The sequence below is a fragment of the Primulina eburnea genome, chromosome 6 (genome assembly GCF_022965805.1).
Source record: "Primulina eburnea isolate SZY01 chromosome 6, ASM2296580v1, whole genome shotgun sequence".
Classification (NCBI taxonomy): domain Eukaryota; kingdom Viridiplantae; phylum Streptophyta; class Magnoliopsida; order Lamiales; family Gesneriaceae; genus Primulina; species Primulina eburnea.
The window spans coordinates 34,127,945-34,151,416 of NC_133106.1; the positions used below are offsets into that span (position 1 = coordinate 34,127,945).

Below are 23,472 nucleotides of genomic sequence, written 5' to 3' on the forward strand. Positions count from 1 at the left end.
AAAGATTAGCAGACAATTTTATATGAAATAATATAAAATTTTAATTCTTTTATGTTAAATTAATAATTTTTCAATTAGAAATGTCCTACATTTCTAATTTTTACGATTATTGTAGGACATCGGAACACACGATGGATTATCCGTGTCTTGTTCAGTACCTCCGGTACCTCATGCATGTCTTCAAACAACTGGAAGTCAATTCAATTTCACTGAATTATTAATGATATGAACGTTAATGATATCTAGAAATTTTTTAGTGGTAAAAATTTTAAGCCAAAAAAATATTAATTCTTATATGGTAAAATTGATTTTATAATATTTATTCTTATTTAATGTAGGCACAATTTGATCATCGTCACCATTCTCTTGAAGTCATGGATTTAAATTGAGATATATCAAATAATGCTCTTGAGTAGTTTTTTTATTTAAAGAATAGCATATTAACATTGTTAGTTGAAATGATGTTTCAAAATGTATGAATTATTTATTTTTGATGGAAATATGGTGTTGAATTTTAGTTTTTGATATTGCATGATGGAAATGTTCTAAATTTTAATTTAAGCATTAACATGTTAATAGTTTATATAGTTAAAAATTTCGTTCATAGGGAAAAAAAAATAAATTATAATACTCATCAAATTCGAAAAAATGATACGGTTTTCACATGTAAAATTTTAATATAGTAAATTTTAATTGCAAAATTATTAATTTAACATAAAAGAATTAAAATGTTTATATTATTTCAAATAAAATTATCTGTTAATATTTGTGGAAGATGGAAAAAATGAAGGAAAATGGAATGAAAATAAAAGAGAAAAATAGATGGAAATAGTGAAAAAAAAGAAAAATTAAAAAAAAAAATTCAATGTGTGCACAGCATCTTGCTGTGCACAGTAGGTGATACGGGTCCGGTTTCTAACCTAATCTAACACATTGAAAATTATTATTTTTTATGTATAAACATTCATCTTAATAGAAATTTACCAAATAAAATCTATGAAGCTAAAAAAAAAAAAAACTACAAAATAATGATAATATTATTTCTTATTTTTAACAATTGATCCTTTCGATCGTGAACTCCTCCTTATCCATGAGAATCAATTCCACGATCCTAACTCCACAAATTTAGATTTTCTTAATTAAAATTGGTGTCCATATATTAACTAACTTTAAATTGATTTGATGAACTTTTATTTAAAATTACAATTATATCATCATTATATAATCTTATTGATATTTTTATTTTTATAAAATAGTTTTTTTAAACATATTTCAGTCGTAGCTTTATCTATATTTTTATATAATATCATATTTTTACCTATATTTTTAAAATTTTAGCTTATTATGCTACACTTAATTAATAAATATGAAAAAGATCATTAGTTTGAAAATTAAAAATTATTATGGTTAATTGCGTTAGTTTGCATTAAATTTCTTTGGCTAATGAATTACATGGTTTAGCACGAACTTTATTTCCGCAATTGGGTGCTCAACGTTACCTTTTCATACACCCATGATTAGGATACAAAATACACATGTGTAGGATAAGATAATTAATTGGATTGATGTCAAAACTCAATGTAAGGATATATAATTGGATTGTCAATCCCTCCAAAACAGTGTGATATCTTTTCAAGCAAGTATGTTTTTTTTATCATGAACTTCTTGATTAATTGGACTCATAAAAAATGAGACAAACATGAGTCTAATAATCTATCCTTTACTTATCACACACACCAAACATACCCATAATATATTGTCAATGACTCTACCATATATAGCTAACTACATGAATTCAATTGAATTTGACAGCTGGATTCACGATATTTTCGATATTATATATCTCGACCAATATATCATTTTCACGAAACGAAGTGACCTTCTTTTGAGGTAGTACAAGGACTAAGGTGGGTCCAAATAAGATTTTGAAAACCATCGAAATCTAAAGCAGGCACCTCAACCTTTTGCCACAAAATCTTTGTAGGGGCCAATTGTGAGATAGTTTCTTTGATATTTACGTAAAGAGAAAGAGACCCTCCAACGATCATAAAGAATAAAGCCCACTATTTTGTTCGAGAAATTAAACTGCTTTAAAAAAAAAAGAAAAATCCCATTAATTCCTAGTTGGTTGTTAGTGTTACCCTCGTGCAATGTCCCCATCACCTCATCTCTACAAAAATATCAACATTCATCACTTCTTGACACCAAATTGCAGCCTGGCTTCTGCATATTTGCACATGAAAATGTACATGTGCAAATATGCAGAAGCCAGGCTGCAATTTTTTTTGGCAGTTAATTATTTGTAGATTTAAGTGTTCCTTGGATCGAGTCCAAAATGTTCATAATGGTATTAGGAAAATGAATTTTGGAACAATAATTTCTAAAAGGAATTCAATTATTGATAATTTTATCCCTTTTAAAGGGAAACTCTCAAATTGATGAAGCATCAAATTACGAGCATTACCTTGTTGACCGTGCAAATCCCGTATTATCCTAAACAAATCACATTATTAATTCAACTCAAATATAATACCCCGAAATTGTGGCAACTGAATTGAAATGACTGGCCAAGTGGATTGTTCCATCAGTCGACTAATATAGAATAGGCTAGACACTAATCATAAATTAAGGATGATAACATGGATAGGCCAAATGCGCCATAATACAAGGTTAAGATTTGGGTATTAGAGAATGAGTTGACGCACCAAGGCATACACACGAACCTGCTCTCTAAATTAGTAGTCAATAATTAGAAGGTACACTGAATTAGGGTGGTCCATAAGTATATCTACTACATACACACACACATATATATATATATATATATATATATATATATATATATATATATATATATTACAGGAATTTGAGGCAATAATATGACTTCAAGTAATCCATCTCACATCAACGCAAGCCAACTGATTGAGGTTTCTTTGCTGCCCGGATAAATTCCACGATCACTTGTACCTCGTCCACTTGCTGTTGGATCATTAATGGCAATGCCTCAGAGTTCACAACTTTATAGTATTCAAAAAACTTTTTGCACGTGATTACACTAGCACTTGCACTTAGACCCAGATATTTAGTTGTAAGAAGTTTATCTTGAGGCCGGGAGTCACATTTTTGTTAAAACTTGCGGTTAATTTTGAAATTTTTTCATTTGGGCCACAGCACTGAACTAGAATGTGAGTGTGGAGATTGAATGCAAGTGAGGGGACCGACCTGCGAAGAAAAATGCTGCTGGACGGAGTTAACCAGTTGTTCCTTCGTAGGGTTAGGACTAACATTTGCCTGCTTATGCAGATGGGGAAACATGAAAACTATGTAAAATATATGGCTGAATGATATGAAAATGGAGATAAAAAGACACCCACAAGATGGAAGCTTCGCCAGTATCTCCACAATGATCCAGTCCCAATTTTTGCCAAATTAACTCTCTAATCAACCCAAGAGAACAAAACAAGTATGCATCAGAATTGATAATTCAAAGTAAAACCGCATCTTCAAAGAAACATCAACCAAGCTTACTTCCTAATTAAAGAGCGTTTTTTATGCTTCTCTAGATCAGATAGACAAATTGAATGCGGTCCTTGAAATAAAATCAAAAGATAGTTATATCGGTCATCCTATAATTCACGTTATACAAATTCCAATGGTAAGTAACCTGTTGGTCTTTAGTGTATATGGTACAGCAAGGATCTCTTGATATGAACATGCATATTAATGAACGGCAAGGAACACTGTTACAAAAAATAAGGACAACATATTGGGAACAACCGGGATTAAAGAAAACCATATATGGCACTCTCTTTGCAGTATTTAATCAAGAACCTGCCATCAAAGGCACCAATAACATCATCTCATTAAAATATATCAACAGTGCAATTTCACCAACATGTCAGATTATAAATCTCGACAAGGAAAACGATGAAGTTCCCGGTTACATCTTAATCTCAGAATTCAAAATGTAACAGACAGACACTTGAGTTTCTAAAAATTTAAATTTCATTTGACAGAAAAGAAAACTTATGGCGCGGTTTATAAAGTTTCGAAACCGAGGAACATTAACACAATATTAAGAAAATAAGTCATGTATCATTAATCATAAATAATTGAAAGGATGTCTACTTTGATAGTGCTTACCAATTGAGTTGCATCACATTTGGATTGAACTTCTCTGCAACTGCTACGGCTCACTGATTTTGTGCATGCAGATGGAGACCATGGCCGACTATACCGAACTCTGGGCTTGCTTATCTTTCCGAAGTGAAACCCAGAAGCTGTTCAAAGGAGTGCAGGATTATTGAAAAAGGATGGAACAATTATTTTGTCCAGGAAATTATTATATACTGATATGTAAAAACAGAACCAACTTTTACGAGCAAGTGGTAAAACATACTGAAGCGATGATGGTCCTTTTCACCAATGTCAGAGCAGCTGCTAGAATCATCAAAATCATAATCATCATCATCCTCATTGCCAGTTGGAGGTTCTAACACACTTAAAGCATTCCTTTGGAGCTTGACCTCAACCCCATTTTTCAAGACCTGGTTAAACGAATAAAAGGAAGAGGACAAAAGATGAAGCAGAGAAGAAACTGAACCATGAAAAAAAATCAAAAGTGTATTTTCAAAGAACAACGCTAGCTGGACAGAAGTAATTATTGCTTTCTTCCAGTTGCGTTTAAAAAGCTGATTGAATAAACGGAAACTATCATCTTAAACATTCCCAGTTGCACACATCATTTCGCACCTCTAATATATTAGCAATTCAATGGGCTATTTGCCATTTTTAGGAGACGTGACAATAGTGAATTGTCTATAGTTAATGAAGAACGTCACTTTCCTTTTCACTCCAGAGGAAATAGGAATATTAACGCATAATATTAATTTGAAAAACGGTCTAATAGAAATTGTTATTAATAATCAGGATAATATCATTTTGTAAGATGATGAATTGTACCAGCCAATGCCAACCACCAAGCCCAACAGCCTTCTTGACAACGCCTTGCAACCCAACCAACACACTCTTTGTTCTGTTATTGCCTGTCACAATAACCTTAGTATGCCTTGGAAGAACTGACAGCTCTTCATCTCCACTTTCCTCACGGAAAGGCGACAAAACCCGCGAAGGGCATAATTCCGTGTGCAGCATCTCTCTCAATCAGGCGTAATTAGTGGCAAACGGCGATAAACAAAAAGCTTTATCTTGAATATCACTTGCAGTTCCGGCTCTCGATCTATATCATGTAAGCCTCCTGTATTCGTAATTTTAATAAAGATATTGAGAAGAAATTAACCAAGTCGAAGTCAATCGAGCCCAAGCCAAAACAAATCATATGATTTCCACCACACCGCATTTGAATCCCCAGTATTGGGAGTGGAGTTTTCAGGGGTCAATCAGACTTGATTTTCTTGATTCAATTAATCTTCATTCCATATCAAGGCACACAGATGTTTGTGAACTTGGGTAACGAGTAAAAAACTTTAAACGCATGTAGAATTCAAGCTCTCTAACGAATCCCTGAAAAGGAAAATATAAAAAGTAGGTTATAACTTGTTAGCGCTAAAAAAGTCCGAAAATGAAATGCCACCAAATTCTGAAGCCACACACTTAAACCCTGAGTTGAGATCCTGCAAATTGCATGAGTGACAATACTAAAAGGATTGCAGAATTTGTTTTTTGAAGTTTTGACATGTATAGTTGGTGGGGATTTAAATGCTATGGATTGAATCCACTGTTATTCACGGGTTCAGTACCCTCATAATAAATGAACCAACTCATCATACATAGCATTCAAAACTGTACACCCCACCCCCTCTTCTCTCTCCGACGCAATACCAAAAATAATAATCATAGACAAATAAAAAAACAAAAGCAGCCATTGAAGGCTCAGATCAATAGCTACCAATATTGTTAAAATCTAAACCATGTTCTCTTCTAATGAAATTTTAAAAATATTTATAAAATGACATCCGAAAGCAATAAGTATCGGTCTGCTTTCATGGAGAAAAGCGCACAAATTATTTTTGGAATTGATTAACATAATGGTCTGCTTAAAAGCAATGAGAAAACAAGTCAAATAACTCTGTACATAACCTTAAAATTTTGATTGCAATACACCAAAATCAATCAGGCAATACTCCGACTTAATAACTCCAATAATTATCGAACTACATAACATATAAACATAATATTCGACAAAAGCACAATAATATCAACAGCGGAGAGAAGGAGAAAATTCGATCAATGACAAATTTCTTTCAGCACCCAATGGTCATTAACCAATCGGCGTACCTGAGCACGAGAGAGCAAACAATAATGAAGCCGAGTACGAAAATCGAGTGGTACGCTGGGATCTGATCGCAAATACTGTTTGAAGAGTATCAATGGCTAGTACTGTCAGATTCTAGAAAGAGAGAGAGGCGAAGTAGAAGTAATGTAACTGCCATTGGAGAGTAGAGGAATGGGGATTGGGAGACAACCCGCTACTGCTAAATTGCAGTGAGAGGACCCCACTCGTACGGTTTCTGCTCCTATTTGTCCCCATTTTTTTTACCGGTTGACCTGGTCGCCGTTAATCGGCTCGCGAGCCGAGCTATAAACGACCTTCAACATGTGTGGTGAATTGATGCCATAAAGTTGAGAGCTTCGTCTATACTGTGTATATAAATCTAATTCAACTGAGTATCAGTAAAATTTTAAAGTTAGAATTCGACTAAAATAAATTATATTCGAGTTTGTGTTTGACTCGAAACTCATTTTTTTTTTTCCTGGCTCTATTTCGACTCTAAAGGAAGCATGAGTTTGACTCGAAATTTTCGAACATATTTACAAATTATTCGAACTATTGTTTAGATATTAAAGTTCAATAATGAATGTTCAAAAACTGGAAACATCCGAAAGCTCGAAATGTATATATATTTAATATATAATTATATTATAATAATAAAATATTAAGGCTCACGAACTATCAAACAAAAAAGATATTGAAATATTAATTTTTTATTAATTCAATAATTTATTTAAACAGAATAAAATTGCACATAAATATAAAAAATTAAATAAACAATTAAAATTTAAAACTTACAAGAAATAAAAAAAACTACACGAAATATAAAATGCACAAATTTTTAAAAATTAAAATATAACGAAATACGAACTAAATAAATCATTGACTGTATCTTTTACGAATACATCTCGAGTTTTCGAAATTAAAATAGAAGAAATTGTGAAGTATAATATGGTCAATTTATAGAAGTATGTTTGAATTTTAAAAACATTTTATAAAAGTACTATATTATTAATACTTATCTCCGCTACAATTTATATAGCCGATCTAAAAGTATTATTAATACACACCTGTTATCAAGTATTTAAAACTATGTATTTCAAATGCATTTGATTGATTTGACAAATTATTTCATCAAAGTACAAGAATCGATATACCAATAAGGTTAATATGAGAATTCATTAGAGATTTCTCCAATGTTGTGTTTTAGGAAGGATTTGAACGTATGAGAGAAATAAAATCAAATGGTTTGAAATGCATGAATTTCAAATAATTAGGTTGCATGTAGATCGAGATGGAACAACAAAATACAAGATATTTTAAAAAACATTCTCTACACTTTTGAGAAAAATGGATTATACGGTTTGAGTTACGCAACCTAAAATAATTCAACTTAAAAAATGCTGTAAAATTCAACCGATGCATATCAACTTATATCACAACATGCACTTTGTAAATGATCATAATTGTTCAATATATGTGTGATTAAATATTAAAATGCAAACATGAATGTATGCCACTAGATAGAAAAAAACACGAATAAAATAAATTATAATATTCTTAATCATGCATGATATAGTTGACAATTATCTTCAAACTGCGTGGACAACTCTATATATATTTCAAAATGAAAATTCTAGATTTCATCCATTATTATTTTTATTTGATAATTAATCTCATCGTGTATGAGATATCACGCACAATATAAACTTTTTTTTTAAAATTTTAATTTTTATCATGTAGAACAAGAAGTATCACAATTATCACTCATTCAAAAAACGATCTCGTCACGCCACAATCGACTAGAGCCGATAATCTAAAATTGGCTCCTACAAGTACAAGAGGTGGCTCTCGTCATGTAACAATTTACCTAGCAGCTTCAAGAGGTTGTTCTGATGCACATAATACTTTTCCCTGCATAATTTTATTTCCCAGTGTTTCTTGTTGGTGACCGACTCTGTTACCATTTTGTCAGGTCACGAGTCAAGGCCATGTCTGCTCGATTGCACAATGAGACCTTAAACAACTACTTTGTATTCATCGTCATTTTACGAAAATAATTAAGTTAAGTTGCTATAGAAGTTCATTGTAACACATTGTATACTCATTTTAAATATTTAATTTTAACAACGTGGGACAAGAGATGTCACAATTACCTCTCTTTCAGAACACTATGTCTTCGTCGTGGCCTAAATCCTCCATCCAAAACAGTGTCGGGAATGTAGATGTGTATCCCGTCATGTTGTAATTTACCCGCAGGTTCAAAAGATGACTCTCATACACGTAATAATGTGTCCCGAATGACACTAATTTCTCGGTGTTCATTGTTGGTCAGCGGCACTGATACCATTTTGTCTTTCATGGGCCCAGGCCCGCGCCCTCGCAATTACACAATGGGTTTTTATAATAACTACTTTGTATCCATTATTGTTTTACAAATATAATTAATATAAATTATTATATAAGTTTATTGTAGCTCATTTTAATTTTTTTATTTTTATCATGTGGTATCACGTGAGATGTATATGTCTTCTTGATTTATTGTCATCTCCTATGTTCATTTCTTATCTCGATTGAAATCTCCCAATCATTCTCTTGTGATTGCTATTTAGAGGAAATTATGACTTGGTGTGACTACAATTGGTATTGTAGAATTTAGAAATCACAAGCATATAAATTAAACAAACTATCTTTAGATATGAAATTAGAAATAATATCCTTCTGAACATAATAATAAAAGTAATTAATTAAAGTACTAGCAAATTTTTTAATTTGATTCATGACATTTCAAGAAAAATATGCTAGATATAAACATTTATGCATATATATATATATATATATTCAATAATAACATATAATAATTAATGAGAAATTCAAATCATAGAATTTCGAAGAGATTGTCATTTTTGTCATATTTTAAAAACTCATAAAAAATTATCGTGCATAGAAAAGTAAACTTTAATTCATAAATTCAAATTAAAAACATTTATACGAAAATGACTACTCTACGCTCAGATATAATAACAATCAACGGCACCTAATAATACTCTGTAATGTGCCCCACGCTTTTAAAACTTCTGTCACGTCAATCTCCGACAAACCTCATTTATCTTTTGCCCCCGAAGAACGAATCCAATTGCGGGATAAAATGGTAACTTTGAAAGCAAAGCAAAGCCGAGCCGATTGAAGCTGATTGGAGCCGGTAATAATCGGAACACGACCAAGGGAAGGAAAGTACACGTGTCGAGTACACCAGCTGTCGTATCATATCCTTGCTAAGCCAACGCAATAATTGTGTGTACCATCAAGGCTGTTTGGGTGCGTGCTCTTTCTCCATACCACCACCATATCTGTAAATGAAATTTGCAAAAACGAAATTGAAGAGGTCAAAGTAAAACTAATGAATAAAGTTGATAATTTAAATATGAAACGAATTTAAATTTTTTTTATAAATATAAAGACATGAAATTTTAGAAATTTTGTTTCATTTATTTTTGCCATGATCGATATTTAAATATATTGGGCTTGTTTAGGATCTAATAACTTTGCCAAATTTTCCTAGACTTCTGTATTTTATATCGCACAATCAGATTTCTTGTGAGACAATTTGTTACTTACGTTTTTTTTTTAAAAAATATCAGTACTTTGGAAACGTCCGTAAATTTGATTCGATTTTATTTATTAGAATTCTATAATAATAAATAAATAATAGAATTTCCTTTAATAATCTTTGCGGGCAGCTGGAGCGCACAGATGGGAGAAAGAGCGCAAAATCAAAAAAGAAAGCCTCAAAATTCAAAAGGGGGAGAAACGAGGGAATTGAAGTGGGACCCGTCAGCACATGCCGGAGGAAGATTTTTATCCCCTGTTCTTCGTCTCGTTGTATCCCTACATCTGCATTATCTGCCATTCGACGGACCAGATTTAAACTTACACAATTCAAGTTGCTAGCAGTGTCTTTCTTTTTAAAAAAATAAAAGGGGAAAAAAAGGTATTTGACTCGACCAAAAACGCGGAATCGTGAACATTGTTGCATATTTTATGAATATTATAAATAAATTAACTCGTCAAGTTTCTTCAAAGCTGAAAAACTATATTCGTTCGAATTTTTTAAAAATAAATTATGCATTCATCCATAAATTTTTCATACAATATACCAAATCTACTATATGTTTTGTTGAGATAATAATTATCTCTGTTGGAGATAACAATCAAAATATAGATTTAAAATGTTTGAGTTGCACGATTCTCATCAACTATAGATTTTAATAAAACGACAAGCAATCAATCCAATAGTTGATATCAAAACTAAGGTCACGAGTTCAATTTTCATTGATTATAAGAAATACAGTTATTGAGATAAAGATTATTGAGTGCAATAATAATATCTGTTGGATGGATCAAGAAGTACAATTATTTAGATGAAGATTATTGAGTGCAGAAATTATATCCGTTGGATTTAGCAATCGAAACGTGACATTTGACCTGTTGTACGATTTAAAATATATGAATTATATCATTATTATAATATATGATTTTTAATTAACAATAAATGTTTGATCTTACATATTGTATTAAATTTAAAAATATAGATAATTTTTTATGCATACTATAAAATTTAGCCAGGAGAAAATCCAGGGTCTTCCCAGGAATCATGTCCTTTGTCCCTATTGCTCTAACAGACCTCCCCGAGAGCTAGAAACGAACGTCGTGAACGAACTAACGGATTATAATAAAGTTGGAACTTGCATGAAGATACAAAGAATCTGTTTGGTTAAATGTTTTAAAAGCGTTTTTAGTGTTTTATAAGTAATATAAATTAGTGTATGTGCTTAGGTAATATTTTATAAAATGTTTTTGAAAAATATTTTTAAAAACTGCTATCCAAATATAGTTTTTAAAAAACAAATTATGATGTGTTTTTTTTTTTATGTTTTTATAAATGAAAGCAACGATGAAAGCAAAATATATATTTTTAACTGATTTTTTTATATATAATAGTTTCCTAACAAATATTTGTTCTTATAATAACTTTTAAAACTTTTTATAAAAATTTCGTAATTTTTTTTTAAGTATTTGTCTAAACAGAGTCGAACACATAATGACATACATTTTACCTTCCTTTGCGTGTCAAATTCCTTTATACGTTGTGTAAACAATTTAAAAATTCCTTGATACGTACGTGGGCGAAAAAAGAAAATGAATCACTTATTTTCACATATATGAGTTTCTGTTCAACCAAGCAAATAAAATTAAATTACTGAAATATGATGTAACAAACATAAATTTCAAATAATTATCCTAAGCAATTTGTACCTCTTAATTTAACTTTTTTTGGTTTTACTATGAGATATTCACTTACATTAGATGATTTTTTTTTTTTTTGGAAATTAAATTTGACCCGTACTAATATTTCTGACCCAAAGTGAACTTGAAACCACAAACAAAGTGTAAGAAAACGTCCAGGATATTGTTTCGATGTAGCTACTCCGACGTTCAAATTAGATAACAAATATAATAGGGAAGACAGCTAAAATTTGAATCTATTGAATGATCAACGAATTTATCAAATTTGATATTTACGGGAAAAAAGGTAGAGACGAAACTCATGGAGTATGAGACAACCACATAGCTCGTGTAGGCGTAGCCTTTGATGGCCATATTACACCTTCTTGGCTGCTTCATGAAACCGAAAACGCTGGTAATCGTCAGTCAATCATTCGACCAGAATTTATATTTATTATGAAATAGCAAAATAAAATTTTAAGATATGACTAACTTTTCATTCTTGATTTTATCCTACATCCGATGGTTCAATTCACCTCCCTACTCCTTGGTCCTCCCCGTTTAGATTGTCATGGCAAAGAGCTCTCCCCCTCCTGACAACAACGCCCTCTTAGACTTCTCACTACATCGCTAAACGATCGTGGTCTCATTTGCTTGCCCTTGTGAACTCATGTTGAGCACATCAATACACCTATGTTAACATATATCCTGTATCCACATCTTCCTTCCTTACACAAATTGATTATTTCTTCAAAGTTACACTTTTTGTTTTGTTTTTGTTTTTTACTGTAATCTCTTTTGACAATAATCCTCGGATATGCAAAATTTTTTTACGAATAACATGTGATTCATATATAAATTCACATGACCAGCAAAAAAATTATAAAATAAACACAAAAACTTATGGGACCATCTCACGACTCATTTCAATTTAATAAGATGAATCTCATTATTTTTTTAGCAAAAAAAATAATATTTTTTATTCCAAGTATGTATCCGATCGATCTGTTTCATAAATATAAATTCGCGAGACCATTTCACAAGAGAAATATCAAATATATTTGATAAATTATCTTTTCTAAAAATACGAGGTGAAATTTCAATTACATTCCTTTTAAAACAATTTCAACTTTTCATTTACATCCGTATTCATGGAAAATAATAAATAAATAAAATTACCTTTTCGAATTCCTTTCCTTCACTTCGATAAACATTTCCCTAATATATCTGCAAATTCGGACACACTCGCAATCAACTTTCCAAATCCATATGGACGCTTGTCAATAAGAACAATCACCGTAAGGAAAACACCTGTAGTTTACGCAATACATCTGAAATTTCCCCCAAATTTGAATCTTACTGCATATTTCTTCCCTGCCACAGGCCGCGTACGCAGAGCAGCTCTGTATCCGTTGCTGCTCCATCCCAAAACAAGGTAAAAGTTTCCAACTTTGACACGCAGATGGTAGTATTCATGTGTATTTGATTGCATGTATGGTCTTACTTTGAATTAGGTTCTTTTCAATAAAAAGAATTGTTGGTTGGTTACCCTGTTCTTGACTTCATCTGAACTTGTGTTTATAATTAATTTATTTATCTATTTTGGGGATTAGATATACCTACCGAGAGAGAAAAAAGCGCAGAAAAGTTCCACTGAGAGGGGGGAAACAAAAGTTAATGGAAAGATGGACGGAGTTAAAAAATGGTGTTGGAAATGGTAAAGAGAAATTTGAGGCTGATTTTGATACAAAGATTCCGGTTGAGGAATGTAGGTTTGATCCGTGTAAGGAGAGCCTAAGGGGTTTATTTGATCAGGTTCTTGTTGATTTTGTGGTAGAAAATTCTGTAGACAAGTGCGTTAGACCTATTCCAGCCTTTTGCGGCGATGAGAAGCCGGTGGATTTGTTTAAACTGTTTTGGGTGGTGAGGAAAGTGGGAGGTTATGAAGCTGTTTCGAGAAATAATTTGTGGGGTTTTGTTTCGGGAGAATGTGGATTGGGTTTTGGGCTGATTCCATCCATTAAATTGATCTATGTAAAGTATTTGAAAGAGTTTGATCAATGGTTACGGCAGGGGTTTAATGACAGAGCTTTGGAGAATTGGAATATTGAACTTGTTCAAAAGTTGGATGCATTGTCAAGGGAGTTGGAAACAAGGTTCCATGTTGTATTGGACCACCGAGAAGGGAAAGAGAAAGATGATAAGTTTGTGGACCGTATCAGGGACATGAGCAATATAAATACTAGAGAGACCACATGTCTTTTCTCACCAATTGGAGGGATTATGAATGGACAAATGAATGATCAAAATTGTTTCTTTAATGATAACGATGAAAAACTATGTATCAACTGTGACGACGACTTTACAGCATCATCTGAGAGGATTTCCAATAAAATCATTGAGATATGCGGGGATGAAGATGAAAATGTTGAAGATGATAATGGAAAATTCTTTATCGATGATGATTTTGCAGCATCAGGCTGATTGGGTATCCAAAAAGGCTGCTAATGAAGTAAATGATTTTCCTGAAGGATTTCTTGGTGGCGGTGGAAAATCATGTGCTGAAGACCGTGTCAGTATCATGGCATCAGGGAAGAAAGTAATTGAGAATGTATTAGCTAGGAGAGGTGTTGAGAAAGTTATCAGCAAAGCGCATGATCTCCCTGAGAAAATTGCTGATGACGAAAAACGGTTCATAACACAAAAAGGCAATGTTGAAAATACCCTAGATTCTCTGAAGAGAAAGCGAGAACATCGATCCTTATTAGAAATGCTAGGTTGGCTGAAGTATATTGCGAAAAAGTCTGATGATCCTGCAAATGGGTTGATACCCGAGTGTTCCAAGTGGAAGGACCATGGGAATGAGGAGCTCTGGGTCCAAGTTTTATTGGTTCGGAAGACATTGATGATAAGAAGGCCTGCTGATGCAAATGCACGTGAACATCTGAAGGTAAATTGTTTATCTTTCTAAATTATTATTTCCGATCAATTTTAAGAAGCTATTTAACTTACTCCATTAGTGTTGTCCTACATTTCTTGTGTGTTGCTGCTTTTATCAATTATATTTGCCCAAAGCCCGAATAAAATTTTGGAATCTGATGGAGTTTCTATATATGCCTTTTTCCTTCATTTTGCGAGAGGAGTTTAATGACTGAGAAGGCTAGTAGCTATTTTTGCCTCAGGTCAACCAGTGGAAATCGTTTGTCAAATTAATCTTCATTATATGAAGGGCATCATTATACTTTGCAGAAATATTTCAGTTGCCGTTGCTATAGGTTTGACATGCACTGCCTTGCATGTGTAGTTTTGAAATTCATTGGCAATGATAAGTTACACATGAACAGACAACCCTCCAAAATCTTTTTTTTCTGCCTGTGCTCTTTTATTCGCAAGTCAATCTGCTACATTTTTGCCATCTCTGAAGATATCGTCGGTTGCATCTTTCATATCTCCTTATTTCCAGGGATATTAAAGACATCAAGACCCTTAGTTAAAGCTGAACTTAAACTAGTAATTTGCATTTACCTCCCCTACACTCTTATGTATTTGACATTCACTTCGCTTGACATGTAATAATTTTTACTCTTAATAAGGGAGGTGAGTATCAAATGCATCAAGTGTAGGAGATGTGAATGCAAATAATATGAACTTAAACCTTCAAGGATATCCCGACCCCTGGATATATAACTGAATCTCATTCAAAATTATACCCTTCTGAACCCTGCTAGATCAAGTTTGTTATTTTTTGTTGATGAGAGGTGTCTAGACCTAGCTTGTGTTCTTTAAATTATGGACTATTTTTGCTTTGCGACATGTTTTATTTGTCAACATAATATATTATATTTCCTCATTATTGCCTAATGGTTTGGGCATCGAATTAGGTCTTCCAAATTCATATCATGGATCGTCTTGCAGTTTTAGTTTGGGCTTGGAAACATTTTTAAATATATGAGAATTGTTTCGTGCTTATGAATTTTAAGGATTTGTGAGTCCTCAATTTCATGCTGTTTCTAGGAGGCAGAATAATATAGAAATGGTTATATTTGAACTTATTAATGATTGAATGTATTGCTGTTTTGATGCTCATCTTTTATGTTCCGCCGCCGTTTCTAAGTTTCCGACTTTCTCATCATGAACCAGGATAAACATAAGAAGCCAAGGATGCATCCTTCAATGTACGAGGCCCATGTTTCCAATCACCAATCAGTGGAAAAACTTAGATACAGAGATAGAGTACCTTCGTCAACAAGTCCTTACTCGTGTCCATGTTGCAATTTAGACGCAGCACCTCAAAGTAGAGTTATTAGCCATCACGAAGCTAAAACAAGTGATTGCTTAAAAACACCCGTAAAGCCAGTTTCTACAAATGTTAAGGAACCTGCTATAGATTTGAACGATGATGAGTCCTATGATGTGCCAGCTGAGAAGCATGTTTCTGTGGGTCCTCCTTTTCAAGCTGAAGTCCCTGCATGGACGGGTGAGCGTTTCAAAAGCGACTCCAAGTGGCTCGGCACAAGAATGTGGCCTCAAGAAAATGGTGAAAAAAAATCTGTTGGTAAACTCGATCCCATCGGTAAGGGAAGACATGATTTTTGCAGTTGCTCGTTTACCAATTCTGTTGAATGTGTTCGGTTTCACATAGCTGAGAAGCGGTTCAAACTAAGGCGTGATCTTGGATTACTATTCTACCGTTGGCGCTTCGATCGTATGGGAGAGGAAGTTTCACTTTCTTGGACAAAAGAAGAGGAAAGTAGATTCAGAGACATGATGAGGTCACATTCTGCATACCCAAACAAGTTCGGGAACAATTCTCACCGGTTCTTACCATCTAAGACGAGAGAAAAGTTGATTAGCTACTACTTTAATGTATACCTTGTGCAGCGCAGAAGTTACCAAAATCGAGTGACTCCGAAAGAAATCGATAGCGATGATGAGGAAAAAGAATGTGGGTTGGTAGGCGATAGTTTTGGATATAAAGCTCTCAATATACCTGGTTCAAGTTTAGTTTCTTGCACCCATAACAAGCAGTCGTCTGAACTACCCTAACACAAACGATTGTTCTTTCGTTTCAAAATCTTTGCTTTACCAATCACATGGGGTGCTAGGAGGGATGGGGAACACAAAAAATTTTGATTTTGGAGTATCCTGTTGGCATTTGTACCGTCAGGTTGAAATTGTAAATATCTTACCGATGTCAAAAGCAGATAACCGAAGTTTTGATTTTAGTTACAGGGGAGGCTTGGCAATTTCACAAAAACTCATGCGTGAGATTATTTTACATGTTAATTTTATCAGATATATATTTTATTTATATCATCATGAAAAAATATTATTTTGATTATGAGTATTATTAGCATAGATTATCTGTTTTATGTATCATGAAAAGTAATAATTTTGGTGTAAAAAATAATATTTTTTATGAGTTTGATCAAGTTGGAGGTCTGTTTTATAAAATTGAGATTTTACAAAAGTCTTTGTGTGTATTTTTTTAATCATTGAAATTGAAATGGTTTCTTTGTATATATATTTTACTTTTGATTGATGAATGATTGATTTGGTTAGCTACTGTCACCAAATAGAATAGGCAAAAACATTATTTTTGTGATACAATTACTATGACCAAAGTACACAGAACTTAATAAATATGATATAATCACATCACATAAGCGACTGACATATATAACCATTTTTTATGATATCACATGAGTCAAGTTTTGGTGTCCGCAGTACTAAATTTATAAACTCATTTTTTTCTGCGGATTCTACTATTTCATATCACTGTTATATTAAAAGTTAAAAAATCTCAACTTCTATAAAACTCTTCCCACAATCTTTAACATATAAAACAACTGGTTGAAGAAATTAACGTAAAAAATTAAAGTATTACAAAGATCAAAGTATACTAAACCTTGCTCAATGATATTAAGATGTCAATGATATTTTTATGCTGGTTGACGATTTGATTTTTTCTTCATAGGATAATTTTGATAATTCAGAAGCATAAACATCCTCGTTACTATTAAGATTTAACATGACTAGAGGGTGTTCAAATGAAGGTCTCATTCAATTCAATGGGCTCGTAAAACTTTATGCTCGAAAGAGAGGAATCACTGGAGTTGCACATGCAGGCCATGGTGCAAGCTGTCACTAGTCGCGGGATCATATCCAGCCACTCTGATCACGTATGGGCAGCGTGTTTCTTGCTCCTCGGATTTGGAAAGGACCCTATGGTCGTTGAGCTCAAAATATCTGAACTTTTTGTTGGTCGTAAAAGAAGTGATCTTACCACTTGCAATACGAACATTCATCACCTTCTCTCGTTGCTGTGCTGCACTCGAACTACTTCACCTATGTACAGATGCATTAGAAGCGGCAGATCAAGAATTTGTTACCCCTGTTGAAAACTGGTTGGATAAGTCATTTTGCTGGAAACCCGTTCAGACAAACGCTCAGTTGAATCCTTGTATTTGGCAAGAACTCGCATTGGCTAGGGCGACTATGCTTTGAAGTTAGAGCCAAGTTAATGGTGAGAGGGGGACAGTGTGATGCAGGAGAAGATTTGATAAGGAAGGCTGTTTTTATAAGGACTTCTATATGCGGTGAAAATCATCCGGATACCATATCTGCTCGTGAGACGCTTAACAAACTTACCAGGCTCCTTGCAAACGCTCAAAATCATACTTCACAATAGATATTTTGAGTTTCTTGTAAGCGGTGTTTACTGCAGAGTTGTAGTACAGATTTTGAACAAGTTTTCTGCGTAAATCCGGAGAAATTTTATACCATTTTCAAAGATATGGCTGTATTACTATTTATTTATTTTAGCATTTCGCCTTGTAAATAACAAAAGTTGATTTTACACTCTATTTGTAGTTGAAGTCTTGAGTAGCAAGAATAGTGAAAACAATAAACAACAAAAATTAGTTAATTGGTTTAGTTCTAAAGTTTTTAGCCGATGACTAATTAGAGTCATCCATTCTGAACATAATCGATTTTTTTTACTTCTTAAATAAATAATTTTTGGGATATTGATAAAATTATAAAGTATATAAAATCAAATATGAAGAGTAATATTAAACTAACCGTTCGATGTTATTTGTCTTTATACTAAGTTGGTCACAAAATTATGGAAATGGTAATTATTCTCTTCCTTGTTAATTCCTTTTCCCAACTATTTTTACTCTAAAGAAAAATTTAAGTAGTTCAAGCACATCCGTACATGCATATCAGATAATATGCGGAAACTAAAGACAAATCAAATGTGGGATGTATTTAATTAAGAATTTTAATGATTTTTAGTGATTTTTCAAATGATACACTTTTATAGATTTGATAGATATTTATTGACAATGTGTATTCTCAATTTCTCGTTTGGAAATTTTTGTTGAAAATGTGTGGACATGAGAAGTTATATCTATACTATATTATTAAGTGTGAAGACATGATAATAACTACCTAGAGAGGACACCAATTTTTATTTTTCAATTTTACCTTTATATGATACTAATATCACACTTTTGTTTTTTTTTTTTAATTTCAACAAACACTTTTATTTTTATTTTTTTTTTATTTCAACCATTCAAATATCAATTTAGTCCTTCTATAATTTGTCAAATTTCACTTTAGTCCATCGATAATGATAAAAAATATTGTATATACACGCATCGCGTATGCAGAATAACTAGGATGAAGTATTTTGGAAGTAAATAAAGTGTTGGACTACACACCACAATAGTTTTTATAGGACATTAAAGTTTAATTAAATAAATATCAGTATCAGATGCATATACAATTTTATTTTTGAAATGTTTTAAAATAAAAAATAATAATAAAACCTTATATATAATTTTTTTTTAATAACATGTGTATATCAATATTTTTTTTGATAACGAATGTTAATAAGCATTTGACCTGTCAAAAATGAAGGATTTGACACAATATAATCAAACTTAATGTACTATGCACACGCGAGGTGGACAATTTTTTATACTGGATCGTGAATGAAAAACTATGGAGAATAATATTTGAATGTGAAATAAAAATAAATAAAAAAAGGTGTGAAAGTCAAAAATAAAAAAAAATTAAAGTGACAATTTGGAGGGTTTAAAATTGAATGATTATTACACAAAATAAATAAAATAAATGTTGTTGAAATTTTTAAAAAACAAAAAACAAAGTTAATTTAAGTACATATAAGGTAACATTGGAGAAAATTGTGTCCTCTCTGGTAGTATTATATTGCTCATCTAATTTATATATAAGTATTCTTTAAAAATTTGAATAAAATTTATATTTTTATTAATATTTGTATATTTAATTTTTTTACATGTTGAATGTTTATGAAAAAGAAATAGTGGGCTATAAAAGAAAGAAGAGTAATTTTAGACTTCTAAAAATTACACTAAATTACTATTTTATTTTTATAATGACTCTATCTAACTCATACAAGGTTGTATATATTATTAATTTTTAAAATATAAGGTGTGGAAAATAAAGATTAGGTGGACCTAATTTTGGGGGGTTGACAGGGGCACTGAATACAGAATCTGGTCTAATGACAACGTTGATGATCCCATGCTGTCCAAAAGAGCATAATGTCATTAATACCATAAACCAATTGCTGACCTTCTAGAAATCCGCCTCCGCTATTTTTTCCACCACACCCGTCTCTCCCATTCTTCCATCATTCAAACCAAACCGTTCGTTCTCTGTACGCCTGCGTTGTTTTTCTCTTTCGTCTGCTCTACTGTTTCTTGCGGGTTCACCCTTAATAAACTCTTAACTCTTCCATCTTGAATCAATTACACATTTCACAGACCGTGGAGTATTGGCAAAAGGCTTTCAAGATTCTTCACATGTTGCGCAAAATTGAAGTCTTTCTTCTAGGTTCTTGGACGTTTGAGATCGATTATTGCTTTTACCATCCAGTTAACGGTATTGATTGTTAGAAGATTCCCAGAATCGGAATAATAAAGTCTTGGTTTTTGGTTCGTTTGAACTCCTCGGTGTTGAGATTGGTTTTTTTTTTTTAATTATTTATTTATAGGGAAAAAGAAAGATGCCACCTTTTTTAGGATCGAAGCCAATTTCAAATGGGTTTCATCTGGATTCAAATTCAAACATAGTTACGATCGATGTGGGTGGCCAGCTTTTTCAAACCACCAAACAGACTCTTTCTCTTGCTGGTTCCAAATCATTGTTCTCCAAGATTTCCGATTCTGGTCATGTTATCCCCTTTATTGACAGAGACCCTGAACGTTTTTCAATATTGCTTTCCCTCCTCAGGACTGGAAATCTTCCCTCAAAAGCCAAAGCCTTTGATATTCAAGACCTGATTTTTGAGTCCCAGTTTTATGGTGTCGAAAATCTTCTCATCAATTCTCAATCAAACCCTTCTCAATTTGATGCCTTTAATCTCGAAAAATCATATATTTTGCCTTTGAATGGCCGAGACTCGCCCTCTTCTATTTCCACCACACCTTATGGATCACTCCATGTCGCTCACGGAAGTAAAATCACATCTTTTGATTGGTCATTGAATAGGAAATCCACTATTTTAACCCAACTCACAGCTATTGATTCATTACTAGCATTGTCCCCTGTAGTAGCGGCTGCAGGTGCCACCGACTTTTCTGGGCTACAGATCGTCGATCTTGACAAGGGTTTCGTCAAAGAGACCTTGAATTGGGAGAATGTCACTAGGTCTGGTTCCACAGTTCAGGCCATTGGGGCATCACAAGAACACTTGTTCACTAGCTTTGAGTCAAGTAGGAGAAATTCGAATTGCATAATGATATATGATCTTAACAATAGTTTAAGCCCTGTGACTAAGGTCGGCCACTATGAAATTTTCGGTGCTGATCTTGATTCTGCAATCCCAGCAACAAAATTGCAATGGGTCTCGACTCATAATTTGTTGATGGCATCTGGTTCTCACAGCGGACCATCTGGAGTATCGGGAAATATTAAGTTTTGGGACATTAGGAGTGGCAATGTAGCTTGGGAACTTAAAGAAAAAGTTGATTGCTTTTCTGATGTGACGGTCTCGGATTCGCACTTAGCAATGTTTAAGGTCGGTATGAGCACAGGGGAAGTGTTCTTCGCGGATTTGAGATACATGGATGCAGACATACCTTGGGTTTGTCTTGGTGATGGAAGAAAGATCGTGAACGGGAAGAAAGAAGGGTTCGGATGTAGAATCGAAAGCCATGGGAATCAGGTGTTTTGTAGTAAAGGAGGAAATCTTGAGATATGGTCAGAAGTTTTGATCGGATCGTTGGCGAAACTGGACATTGGTTTGTCAGAGAGAATGTTTAGGAAAAACATGATGGGAAGAGCAAAGGATATGGGAGATAGCCGGATAACGAATTTGAGTTTCGGAGGGAACAAGATGTTTGTTACAAGGAAGGATCAACAGTGCGTGGAAGTTTGGAATTCGGTTAGAGGTGTCTGAGTTTCATTTCTAAATCTTTTGATATGCTGTGCTAAATCTTTCATCGCAGTGAATATCAAATGGATGCTGTAAAGAATTTGAATGGTCTCTGATTTTATTTAGCTGATCTTATTATAGAATTGTATAGCTTTCTTGAACATGTGGGATTGTTTTTGTTGTCGTTTTGCTTATTTTATGTGTGGCAAGTTCATTAGACAAAGGTTGCCCTGTTAAGATGATTATGCCCAGGCAAGTTCAATGTTTCATGATGCCTTTTTTTAAACAAGTCGGGAAAAAATATTTTATCATTGCATATTCATAAAAATAAGGTCAAACAAGCAATATAATGCGTCGTTAAATAAGTGTCCGACTTGGTAGAATATGTGAATTTTTTTACCAATGACCGGAGTTTGATTCCTCCTGTCAATATTTTCTCGAACAAATATGCACATGATTTTCTACAATGTATATTACCTGACTATGATGTTAGCTTGTGTTATTTTTTTTTTTTTTTTTAAGAAAAGGAATTATTGGTTTTTTTTTCTGAAGAAAAAACTCAAAACAGATCAAGGAACATTCATTATGGGGCCCTTTTCAGTTGAATTATCTAAAATTCTCAGAAATTTGAGCTGGCCCATGGTAGGCCCAAATAAATGTTGACAGGCTAATAAAATCCAATTACAGCGTGGCTAACGATTTATAGATTACGGAACCATCACGAGATATTGAATTCGAAATTTAATTATAACAAATTATTAACCAACAAAAAATCCAACTATTGCATCACTTATTCTAAACCACTAGTGGCCGGACACACGGTTCATAAAGTATTTTAACTTTGACATGTACGCAATGCATGTACATGTTTCGAGAGGAAGCTTCAGTATGTTTTACTCTGGTTAGAGCTACAGTTAAAATCATTATTTTTTTTAATGTAAATGTAATTATTTAAAAATTTATTATATACACTTGATTTCGACTTCGACATCGACCTCGACCGGCTCCATATCCAGTATATATACCACAACCAAACTATTAGCCTAGTACCCAAATTCAATAATGAACGCTAAACGCTTCCATATTTATTATTCGAAATTCAGAAATTAAAAATTAAATTGCGAAAATTGTATTCGATGGGGATAAAATAGGAAGTTTGTTTTAAATGTTGTTTTTCTAACGATTTTCTTAATCTGTCTGGACAAAGTAAACAAACCTATAAATTTGAGACATACGAGTATATCTAACAAGTATTTCGATCTGCATAAAAGAAAATTTCCATGGAATTTTGTAGAACATAATAAAAAAGGTATTTGGTTAAAAAGGTTGGATAATTGGATTTACAAAAGCTGTAATAACACCCAATGAAATTAAATCAATCATTCACATTATTACAAAACTATTATGATATACAAACACGATTTATTTGGAGCATTATTAAATATATTTAACTTTCAACCATGCA

The 23,472-nt window shown here is 32.8% G+C and overlaps 3 protein-coding genes across 6 annotated transcripts; 2 read left to right on the top strand and 1 right to left on the bottom strand.

The window, feature by feature from the left end:
* Positions 1 to 2,617: 2,617 nt before the first annotated feature.
* Positions 2,618 to 6,477, bottom strand: LOC140834557 (uncharacterized). 4 transcript variants are annotated; one of them, XM_073199523.1, is made up of 8 exons: positions 6,298 to 6,476; positions 5,355 to 5,523; positions 4,963 to 5,257; positions 4,400 to 4,547; positions 4,144 to 4,280; positions 3,375 to 3,437; positions 3,223 to 3,291; positions 2,618 to 2,979 (listed from the first exon to the last, which is right to left on the bottom strand). In XM_073199523.1, exons 3-8 carry the CDS (start codon positions 5,152 to 5,154, stop codon positions 2,905 to 2,907), a joined length of 684 nt encoding a protein of 227 aa, XP_073055624.1. In that variant the 5' UTR covers positions 5,155 to 5,257; positions 5,355 to 5,523; positions 6,298 to 6,476; the 3' UTR covers positions 2,618 to 2,904. The 4 variants fall into 4 exon arrangements, with proteins under 4 accessions (XP_073055624.1, XP_073055622.1, XP_073055623.1 ...); XM_073199521.1 differs by having other exon boundaries at positions 4,963 to 5,523; XM_073199522.1 differs by lacking the exon at positions 6,298 to 6,476 and adding an exon at positions 5,614 to 5,990 and having other exon boundaries at positions 4,963 to 5,523.
* Positions 6,478 to 13,012: 6,535 nt separating this feature from the next.
* LOC140834558 (AT-rich interactive domain-containing protein 2-like) lies at positions 13,013 to 16,811 on the top strand. Its single transcript, XM_073199526.1, is given in 3 exon segments — positions 13,013 to 13,990; positions 13,992 to 14,528; positions 15,719 to 16,811. Coding segments are annotated over 3 exon segments (2,178 nt in total). The 5' UTR covers positions 13,013 to 13,255; the 3' UTR covers positions 16,625 to 16,811.
* A 3,380-nt stretch (positions 16,812 to 20,191) lies between these two features.
* On the top strand, positions 20,192 to 22,199 carry LOC140834559 (BTB/POZ domain-containing protein At5g41330-like). Its single transcript, XM_073199527.1, has one exon. It carries the CDS (start codon positions 20,637 to 20,639, stop codon positions 22,029 to 22,031), a length of 1,395 nt encoding a protein of 464 aa, XP_073055628.1. The 5' UTR covers positions 20,192 to 20,636; the 3' UTR covers positions 22,032 to 22,199.
* Positions 22,200 to 23,472: the final 1,273 nt, after the last annotated feature.